This window comes from Chelonia mydas, chromosome 1 (genome assembly GCF_015237465.2).
Source record: "Chelonia mydas isolate rCheMyd1 chromosome 1, rCheMyd1.pri.v2, whole genome shotgun sequence".
Taxonomy (NCBI): domain Eukaryota; kingdom Metazoa; phylum Chordata; order Testudines; family Cheloniidae; genus Chelonia; species Chelonia mydas.
The window spans coordinates 4845929-4856885 of NC_057849.1; the positions used below are offsets into that span (position 1 = coordinate 4845929).

The 10957-nt window shown below is 47.4% G+C and overlaps 1 protein-coding gene across 1 annotated transcript; it reads right to left on the reverse strand.

Annotated features, from left to right (window-relative positions):
* Positions 1 to 469: 469 nt before the first annotated feature.
* LOC102937241 (olfactory receptor 52N2) lies at positions 470 to 1408 on the reverse strand. Its single transcript, XM_027818950.1, has one exon. The coding sequence runs from the start codon at positions 1406 to 1408 to the stop codon at positions 470 to 472; it is 939 nt and encodes a 312-aa protein (XP_027674751.1).
* Between the last annotated feature and the right edge of the window lie 9549 nt (positions 1409 to 10957).

Genomic DNA, 10957 nt, shown 5'->3' on the forward strand with positions numbered 1-10957 from the left:
ATTGGATATAGAAAAGTCAGGTAAACTTTCTGACTAGATCATTGTACATAGGATAAACAAGTTCAACATTGTAGTTTCTTAATCTGTCTTTGGCTATCAGAATGCATAACTTTAGTTTGTTGAACTGATCAAGAACCCTGTTCACACAGGGTCTAATGCAAAGTCACCTTACATCAGAAAATTGCAGTATATTCTCTTGGTGTGAAAGTAACAGAAAGGATGAGTGACAGGGTTCAGCTGGGGAGGGGACTGATGAGTGATGCCTGACAGAGACCAGGTGATGGTCAGATTGAGGGAACTCAGCAACGGAGAGAGCAGTGCTTGGTGATGGAGTTATAAGACATTAGGTGTGAGGAACTCTGACTGTGAACTTCCATCGTGTTGAGCTCACCCAAATTGGGACAGAGCATCCTTGATTAACAAGGCAATATCTTTTCCCAGTCAGGTTTAAAATAATTACCCCCAGCAATCACCTTCTGCAGGTATATTTGCCCACTTTCTCACGAAGCTCTTTGGTTTTGACACCATAAATGATAGGGTTGAACATGGGAGGGACGAGGAAGTACAGGGTTGCCAAGATGATGTGAATGTGGGTAGCTATGCCTTGACCAAACCGGTGTGTCAGAGAGGAGAACAGCAAGAGAATACAAGACATGAGCATCACACAGATGTGGGCTGTGCAGGTGTTGAGGGCTTTCTGGCAGGCTTTCTTGGAGGAGATTCTGATGATGGCCCTGATGATCAGACCATAGGACAGGGCAACGAGCAACAGGTCTAACCCAATGACTACAAATGCTATCACCAAGCCGTACATCCTGTTGACTGTAATGTCCCCACATGACATCTTCGCCACAGCCATGTGGTCACAGTACATATGAGGGATAATATGGTTGGCACAGAATGGCTGCCTGCTCAGGAGCAGGGGCAGGGGCAGAATGAAGAGAACAGCTCTTATCAAACCCACTAGCCCCAGCTTAGCTATTCGTGCATTGGTGAGGATGGTGGAATATCTCAGAGGGTTACATATGGCAACGTAGCGATCAAAGGCCATTGTCATGAGAACAGCTGACTGCATAACAGAAACTGCATGAAGGAAGAACATCTGGATGAGGCAGCCACCCATAGTAATGCCTTTCAAATTGAACCAAAATATACATAGTGCCCTTGGTATGACGGATGTAGAAGTGGTGATGTCTGTGAGCGCCAGCATGGAGAGCAGCAGGTACATGGGCTTGTGCAGGGTCTGCTCTTTGCCTACAACAAACAGAAGCATGAAATTTCCCAACAGGCTGATGATGTAGCACATAAAGAAAGGGATGGAAACCCAGATGTGGGCAGCTTCCAGGCCAGGGATGCCCATTAGGATGAATGTTGAAGGGCCAGAAGGGGTGAGGTTGAAAGCTGCCATGAAGAGTCTGATGTGTCGATCAGGCTGCGAAATGCTCAAAGTATCTGTGAAGGGAGAAAAGAAGAGCAATGAGATTTAAACACTTTATCATGGCTATGTCTACACTATGAAATTCGGTCAAATTTATAGAAGTCTGTTTTGTAGAAAGCATTTTTGTACAGTCGATTGTGTGTGTCCCCATGCAAATGCTCTAAGTGCATTTAGTCAGCATTTAGTCGGTGGAGTGAGACCACAGTACCGAGGCAACCGTCGACTTCCGGAGCGTTGCACTGAGGGTAGCTATACCACAGTTCCCGCAGTCTTCGCTTCCCATTTTAATTCTGGGTAGAAATCCCAGTGCCTGATGGGACTAAAACATTGTCATGGGTGGTTCTGGGTACATATCATCAGGCCCCCCTTCCTTCCCTCCCTCCGTGAAAGCAACGGCAGACAATCGTTTTGTGCCTTCTTTCCTGGATTACCCAGGCAGACGCCATACCACGGCAAGCATGGAGCCCACTCAGCTCACCCTCCATGTATGTCTCCTGGGTGCTGGCAGATGTGTTACTGCATAGCTACACAGCAGCAGCTTATTGCCTTTTGGCAGTGGACAGTGCAGTATGACTGGTAGCCATCGTCACCGTACTCCAGCGTGCTCTTTTATCCGACCTCGGTGAGGTCGGTCAGAGGCGCCTGGAAACATGTGGGAGTGACTCAGCCAGGTCATTTCCCTTTTAAATTTCGTCTCATGGCGATTCAGTCCTGCCGGCAGTCCTACTGTACCGTCTTCTAATGAGCAGCCAGGACACGACCAGGGCCAGCAGTCGTACTGCACCGTCTGCTGCCAGCAAGATGTATAAAGATAGTGGAAGTGGATCAAAACAAGAAAGAGACCAGATTTGTTTTGTATTCATTTTCTCCTCCCTTCCTCCCTCCCTCCATGAAATCAACGGCCTGCTAAACCCAGGGTTTTGAGTTCTATCCTTGAGGGGGCCATTCTGTTTCTCCTTGATGCAAAGCAACCCCCTTTGTTGATTTTAATTCCCTGCAAACCAACTCTGTAAGCCATGTCATCAGTTGCCCCTCCCTCCATCAGAGCAATGGCAGACAATCATTCCGCGCCTTTTTCAGTGCAGACACCATTGCACTGGGAACATGGGGCGCTCAGATCACCGCAGCAATTATGAGCACTATAAACACCGCGCGCATTATCCAACAGGATATGCAGAACCATAACCTGCAAGAAAAGCGAAACCAGGTGAGGAGGAGGCAACTGTAGCGCGGGGAGGAGAGTGATGAGGACATGGACATAGACTTCTCACAAAGAACGGGCCCTGCAACGTGCACATCATGGTGTCAATTGGGCAGATTCATGGCACCGAATGCTGATTCTGGGCCCGGGAAACAAGCACAGACTGGTGGGACCACATAGTGTTGCAGGTCTGGGACAATTCCCAGTGGCTGCAAAACTTTTGCATGCGTAAGGGCACTTTAATGTAACTTTGTGACTTGTTTTCCCCTGCCCTGAAGCACAAGAATACCAAGATGAGAGCAGCCCTCACAGTTGAGAAGCAAGTGGCAATAGCGCTGTAGAAGCTTGCAATGCCAGACAGCTACCAGTCAGTCGAGAAACAATTTGGAGTAGACAAATCTACTGTGGGGGCTGCTGTGATGTCAGTAGCCAACGCTATCACTGAGCTGCTGATATCAAGGGTAGTGACTCTTGGAAATGTGCAGGTCATAGTGAATGGCTTTGCTGCAATGGGATTCCCTAACTGTGGTGGGGCCATAGACGGAACCCATATCCCTATCTTGGCACCGGAGTACCAAGGTAGCAAGCACATAAACCGCAAGGGGTATTTTTCAATGGTGCTGCAAGCACTGGTGGATCACAAGGGATGTTTCACCAACATCAATGTGGGATGGCCGGGAAAGTTACATGACGCTCGCATCCTCAGGAACGCTGGTCTGTTTCAACAGCTGCAGCAAAGGACTTACTTTCCATTTCAGAAAATAACCATTGGGGATGTTGGAATGCCTATAATTATCCTTGGGGACCCAGCCTACCCCTTAATGCCCTGGCTCATGAAGCCATACACAGGCACCCTCAAGAGTAGTTAGGAGCAGTTCAACTACAGGCTGAGCAAGTGCAGAATGGTGGTAGAATGTGCATTTGGGCATTTAAAAGTGCGCAGGCGCAGTTTACTGACTCGGTTAGACCTCAGCGAAACCAATCTTCCCATTGTTATTACTGCTTGCTGTGCGCTCCACAATATCTGTGAGAGTAAGGGGGAGACGTTTATGGCAGGGTGGGAGGTTGAGGCAAATCGCCTGGCTGCTGATTATGCGCAGCCAGACACCAGGGTGGTTAGAAGAGCACAGGAGGGCGTGGTGTGCATCAGAGAAGCTTTGAAAATCAGTTTCAGGAATGGCCAGGCTACGGTGTGAAAGTTCTGTTTGTTTCTTCTTGATGGAAACCCCCCACCTCCCGGGTTCACTCTACTTTCCTGTAAGCTAAGCACCCTCCCCTCCCCCCTTCAATCACCACTTGCAGAGGCAATAAAGTCATTGTTGCCACATTCATTCATTCTTTATTTATTCATCACACAAATAGGGGGATAACTGCCAAGGTAGCCCAGGAGCAGTGGTGGAGGAGGGAAGGACAAGGCCACATAACGTTTTAAAACTTATTGAATGCCAGCCTTCTGTTGCTTGGGCAATCCTCTGGGGTGGAGTGGCTGCGTGGCTGGAGGCCCCCCGCACCGCGTTCTTGGGCGTCTGGGTGAGGAGGCTATGGAACTTGGGGAGGAGGGTGGTTGGTTACACAGGGGATGTAGCGGCGGTCAGTGCTCCTGCTGCCTTTCCTGCAGCTCAACCATACGCTGGAGCATATGAGTTTGATCCTCCAGCAGCCTGAGCATTGACTCCTGCCTTCTTTCAGCAAGCTGACACCACCTACCATCTTCAGCCCGCCACCTCTCCTCACGGTCTTATTGTGTTTTCCTGCACTCTGACATTGTCCGCCTCCACATATTTTGCTGTGCTCTGTCAGTGTGGGAGGACAGCATGAGGTTAGAGAACATTTCATCACGAGTGCGGTTTTTTGCCTTCTAATCTTCGCTAGCCTCTGGGAAGGAGAAACACATGCAGCTGGTGGAGGAAAAAAAAGGGAGAGTGGTAGTTAAAAAGACACATTTTATAGAACAATGTGTACACTCTTTCACGGTAAACCTTGCTGTTAACATTACATAGCACATGTGCTTTCATTACAAGGTCGCACTTTGCCTCTTTTATTGAGGGTATGCCGGTTTGGTGTGAGAGATCACTCACACAAGGCCGGGCAGCAGAATTTGGCTTGCAAGCAGCCATGGTAAGCCACAGTCTTTTGGCTTCTTTAACCTTCATAACATGTGGGAATGGTTTCAAACAGCAGCGCCCTCATTTCCCATATGAAGTAGCCATTGGGTTGGCCATTAAAAATGGGTTGGCCATTTAAAAGGAGGGGCTGCGGTTTCTGGGTTCACGTGCAGCAGAAACCCAACTAACCCCCCCCCCACACACACACAATTCTCTGGGATGATGGCTTCACCCCCACCCCCCTCACTGCGTGGCTAACAGCAGGGAAGATTTCTGTTCAGCCACAGGCAAACAGCCCAGCAGGAACGGGCACCTCTGGATGTCCGCTTACTAAAACCACCCTATTGCAACCGGGTGACCGTGAATGATATCAATCTCCTGAGGGTAACACAGAGAGATAAAGAATGGATGTTGTTTGAATACCAGCAAACACCAGGACCATATGCTGCAATGTTTTTTTTCCGCAATGATTCCTGACTACATGCTACTGGCCTGGCATGGTAAAGTGTCCTACCTTGGAGGACGGAATAAGGCTGCCCTCCCCAGAAACCTTTTGCATAGGCTTTGGGAGTACATCCAGGAGAGCTTTATGGAGATGTCCCTGGAGGCTTTCCGCTCCATCCCAGACACGTTAACAGACTTTTCCAGTAGCTGTACTGGCCACGAGTGCCAGGGCAAATTAATAATTAAACACGCTTTCTTTTAAACCATGTATAATATTTACAAAGGTACACTCACCAGAGGTCCCTTCTCCACCTTCAGGGTCCAGGAGCCTGCCTTGGGTGGGTTCGGGGGTACAGAGTCCAGATCCAGGGTGATAAACAGATCCTGGCTGTTGGGGAAACCGGTTTCTCCGCTTCCTTGCTGTGAGCTATCTACAACCTCCTCCTCATCATCCTCTTCCTCACCCCCAAAACCCGCTTCCGTGTTGCCTCCCACTCCTTGGACGGAGTCAAAGCACAGGGTTGGGGTAGTGGTGGCTGCACCCCCTAGAATGGCAGGCAGCTCATCATAGAAGAGGCATGTCTGGGGCTCTGAACTCGAGCAGCCATTTGCTTCTCTGGTTTTTTGGTAGGCTTGCCTGAGCTCCTTAATTTTCAAGCGGCACTGCTGCGGGTCCCTGTTATAGCCTCTGTCCTTCATGCCATTGGAGATTTTTTCAAATATTTTGGCATTTCGTTTTTTCAAACGGAGTTCTGCCAGCATGGATTCATCTCCCCATACAGCGATCGGATCCCATACCTCCTGTTCGGTCCATGATGGAGCTCTTTGGCGATTCTGGGACTGCATGGTCTCCTGTGATGGTGAGCTCTGCATGGTGACCTGTGCAGGTGAGCTCACCACGGTGGCCAAACAGGAAATGAGATTCAAAAGGTCGTGGGCCTTTTCCTGTCTACCTGGCCAGTGCATCTGAGTTGAGAGTGCTGTCCAGAGCGGTCACAACTGAGCACTCTGGGATAGCTCCCGAAGGCCAATACCATTGAATTGCATCCACAGTACCCCAAATTCGACCCGGCAAGGCCGATTTCAGCGCTAATCCCCTCGTCGGGGGTGGAGTAAGGAAATCGATTTGAAGAGCCCTTTAAGTCGACAAAAAGTGATTTGTCGTGTTGATGGGTACAGGGTTAAATCAATTTAACACTGCTAAATTCGACCTAAAGTCAGAGTGTAGACCAGGCCATATATATTACTGTCACGGAGTCATTGGGTGATACTCTGGAACTACTCCCTACGAAACTAGTCAGGACTCTGGGTGAGCATGCCTCCTCTCTCTGAGCATACTGTCTCCAGGACAAGAATCTTACACAGCTTCAAGCTTCCTGGGTCTGACCTCAGAGCATTCAGCATCCCCTTCCACACTGTGCACTTCCCACAGCAAATCTGCACAGGCGGGGCTCCTGGGGAAGCCAGAGGGTCCTGCACCCCAACTCCACAGTCAGACATGACTCTCAGCCAGCTGGTAAAGCAGAAGGTTTACTAATCAACAAGAACATAGCGTAGAACAGAGCTTCCTATTACAGACATCAGTGAATTTCAGCCAAGTCCATCTTGGGAATCCTGAGCCAGATACCCTGGATTCTCCCTTTTTCAGTCCCTGATGCAGACTGCCAGCTTCCAGCCACCTGACCTCTGACACCCCCCTTGATGCTCCTCCTCCTTCTGTTTGTCTCGCTTCCCGGGCAAAAGGTGTCACCTGGTTTCATAACCCCTCCTGGGTCTCAGGTTACATAGGTGCAAATAACTGGGCAGCCTCACCTGCCCTGGGGGCCTCAGCAAAATCATACACCCAATTCCCACCACCAAAGTATTTGTGCCGTACACAGGGAAGCTAAGGTACACACAGTATTAGTATAGGATAGTAAGACTCACATGCAACTTAACAAGATGAATAAAACTCCAATTCTTCAAAATTACAATAAACATTTTATAGTTATTTACAATTTGGAAAAGGCTGAACAGTGAGGTGGCAACATTGACAGATGGCACCAGATTATTTAGGTCATCGTGAAGTCCAGACAACTTCTCAGAGGGAGCTAAGCAAACCAGGTGAATGTGCAGCAGGATGGCAGATGATCTCCCACGTCACTAAATGCAACGTTTATGCCCTTTGGAGGGAAAAGACTGAACTCCTCAAAGACCTTACAAGGTTGTAATTTAACTGTATGAACTCAGGACAGGGAGCTGGGCATCATGGTACATAGCTCTGTGAAACCCTGCTCAGAGTGCAAGTATGGCCAGAAACTAAGCAAAACATTGGGATCCAGGAGGAGTGGGATGGGGAATCCAAAGTAAATGCTATGCCATGAGATCTGTCAGCCAATGTTTCACCTTCCTCTGGACTCCTCTGTGTAGTACTGGGCACCCTTCTCACACAGGATATTGCAGAACTAGAGGGGTTCAGGGAAGGGCAATGAAAATGATCAAGAGGCTGGGGAAACTCTCATACAGAGAGAGGTTGAAAAGACTGGGATTGTTATCTTTCAAAGGAGATAAATAAAAGGGGATATGAGAAAAGTCTATAAAATACTGACTGATAGATAACAGATTGAGACTCTAATCTCCTTGTCTCTTAACACAATCTGAAGAGGACATTCGATTCAACTGAAACGTGGCAAATTCAAAACAGATGGAAAAACAAGTCTTTCTGCACTCAGTGACTAAGTAGGAGCTCATTGCCACAGAAGATAGTTGAGACCATGAGCTAAGAAGGATTAGGTAGAGCTTGTAAATTTGCATGGATAGTGAGACTATTCAGTTACAATAGGAACGGCTACATAAATATTTGAAAAACCTACATGCCCACATGTTTCAGGGCATAAGAAAATCTCTACAAGTTAGGTATTAGGGTGACACCTCAGAACGGTGTCTCAGATAATACCTGTAATTTATGTCTCATTCAAAGCTCAGTGCCTGCAAGAAAGTCTCTCATCAAAAGAAACAAGGGAAGTAACAGACATGCAGGCCTGTAGCCGTAAATACCAAGACCCTTTTGGCCTTTACGCCCATTCTGTTGAGCACAAAGTCATAGCCCAGCATGATTATGTCTGTTTGGCTCCTTTTCAATATAGGACTTGTATCGTGGATGAGACCTGTGGTCCAGCTAGTCCACAGCCCTCTCTCTGGGTGTAAGAAGAGATACATGTCAGCAATTCATCTGACTACCTTTCTCATGCCTGAAGTTTGCAGATGATACAAACATTGGTGATCATAAATAATGAAGGGGACAGGTCACACATTCAGAGCAATCTGAATTCGTTGGTCAATTGAGTCAAAGCAAACAATTGTGTTCTAATCTAGGAACCAAGAATGTAGGTGATGCTTACACAATGCGGGAATATCACGGGAAGTGCAATGACTGTGAACAAGATTTGGGGGCATAAAGAGATAATTTTCTAAATATGAGCTTTCCCTGCAGCGAAAAGAGCCAATGTTAACCTGGGTATCTCAAGGAGAGGTTGATGAATGCAAAGTAATAAACATTGGAAAGCATAATCCCAACTATACATATAAAATGATGGGGTCTAAATTAGCTGTTACCACTCAAGAAAGAGATCTAGGAGCCATTGTGGATAGTTCTCTGAAAACATCCACTCAATGAGCAGCGGCAGACAAAAAGACAAACAGAATGTTGGGACTCATTAAGAAAGGGATAGATGATAAGACAGAAAATGTCATATTGCCTCTCTGTGAATCCATGGTATGCCCACATTTTCAACACTGCGTGCAGATCTGGTTGCCCCATCTCAAGGAATATATATTGGAATTAGAAAAGTTTCAGAAACAGGCAACAAAATGATTAGGGGTATGGAATGGCTGCCGTAGGAGGAAAGATTAATAAGACTCGGACTTTTCAGACTGGAAAAGAGATGACTAAGAAGGGATATGACAGAGGTCAGTAAAATCATGACTGGTGTGGAGAAAGTAACTAAGGAAGTGTTACTCCTTCTCATAACACAAGGACTAGTGGCCACCAAATGACATTAATAGGCAGCAGGTTTAAAACAAACAAAAGAAAGTATTTTTCTTTTCATGCAACACCCTGTCAGCCTGTGAAACTTTTGCTAGAGGATGTTGAGAAGTCCAAGACTATAACTGGGTACAAAAAAGAACTAGATAAATTCATGTACGATAGAACCATCAATAGCTATTAGCCAGGATGGGCAGGGATGCTGTCCCGAGCCTCTGTTTGCCAGAAGATGGGGATGGGCGAGAGAGAATGGATCACTTGATGGTTACCTGTCTCCATAGGCTGTTTGGAGCGTTCTCAGGAAGGCTTACTATGTGGGAGCTAGGTTTCTCCTAAGGCATACTGTTCTCCCTAATGGCACATTGTCCTGAATAGGCCCTTCCCAACCAGCTATCAAGACTGACACATTACCCAGGTGTAACTACATTTGAAATACAAATATATAGTCTATATTCATTACTTCAGATACAAAAAATATACATTCATATAAATAGCATAATTGTAGTCAGGAAATCATATTTTTTCCCAATGACATCTTGCATGACCCAGCTTGCATAAAATTTATCATAATTATGCTATTATCATATCATAATAATATCACTATGAAGAATAGGGGACGCCATGTCACAAAAAGATCAATGTGTCTTTCCACTGGTGAAATGTGTGAAATTACAGAAGAACAAAACCAACAACAATTGGAAACAAAACTGAGTAAAGGTTGTGGTACCCATTCTGCAATTTTGTGGCTTGCCAAGCCAAAGACACCCTGAGACATGCCCAAAGACACCAGGGGCCAGGAAAGATCCCAGACCTGTATTTGGATGAACAATCACAAAGAAAATTTTCATTTCAGCAGCATGGACCACCTGTCCATGTACATCCTGCACCCCATCCCCACAACCCTCAGCACTTCCTGTCTGTCCCTGTACCCCCTGCTTGCCCCACAGCCCCCCATCGCTACCTTGATGACCCTGTACATACCCTCCTTGCCCTCACATCCCTCAGCAATGCCCTCCTGTCAGTGTTCACCCTGATCCCTGTCCCATAACCCTCAGCGCTGCCCACCTGTCTGTGTACACCTCAGTCCCTGCCCCATAACCTCCAGTGCTGGCCACTTGTCCATGTAGGTCCCCCCTCACCAGAAATTCCAACCCAGCCACACAGCGATACCCCTCACTCAGGTGCAACACAGCACAGCAACAGCTCACAGAAATACCTCCTCAGACCAGGTGAAACTCAGTGTCTGCCTGCACCAGGGAAAACGGGGAGATCAGCCTGAACTGCCTCTCTGGGGAGGAAGGGAACCCCTGCAGTAGCTCAGCCTGTGCATGGAAGGGAGAGAGGATGTGGAGACTAGAAGGAGCCAGCGTGAGTAACTCTTCCTCAAAATGACACAAAGCTTTAACATACTGCAGCCTGCTAGAAACCCAGACACCCCTTCCTGAGGCTGCTTTATATGTTAAAAATTGCTGATGCCATGAGGCTGTCATGGGATTACTCATGGGAGATGGGATGGTCCTGATAGGGGAAGGTGTCAGAGCAATCTGCTACAGTGTGGTCCACGTTACAATATAATCTGAGACACGCCCCTGCCCCAGGAGACCTCATTACGCCTCTTTGGTCTGTGCATTAGGCAGGATGTGAATTCCCTCTTTCACTCGGTTTTAGGACTCCACACCACTGTGATTTGGATACTGCATGGGCCGTGCCCCGCCCCTGCTCCCATATGCACACTGTGCATTCCT

Coding starts and splice junctions, on each gene's coding strand:
- LOC102937241 (XM_027818950.1), bottom strand. CDS start 1,408: ATGGCAGCTTTCAACCTCACCCCTTCTGGCCCTTCAACATTCATCCTA.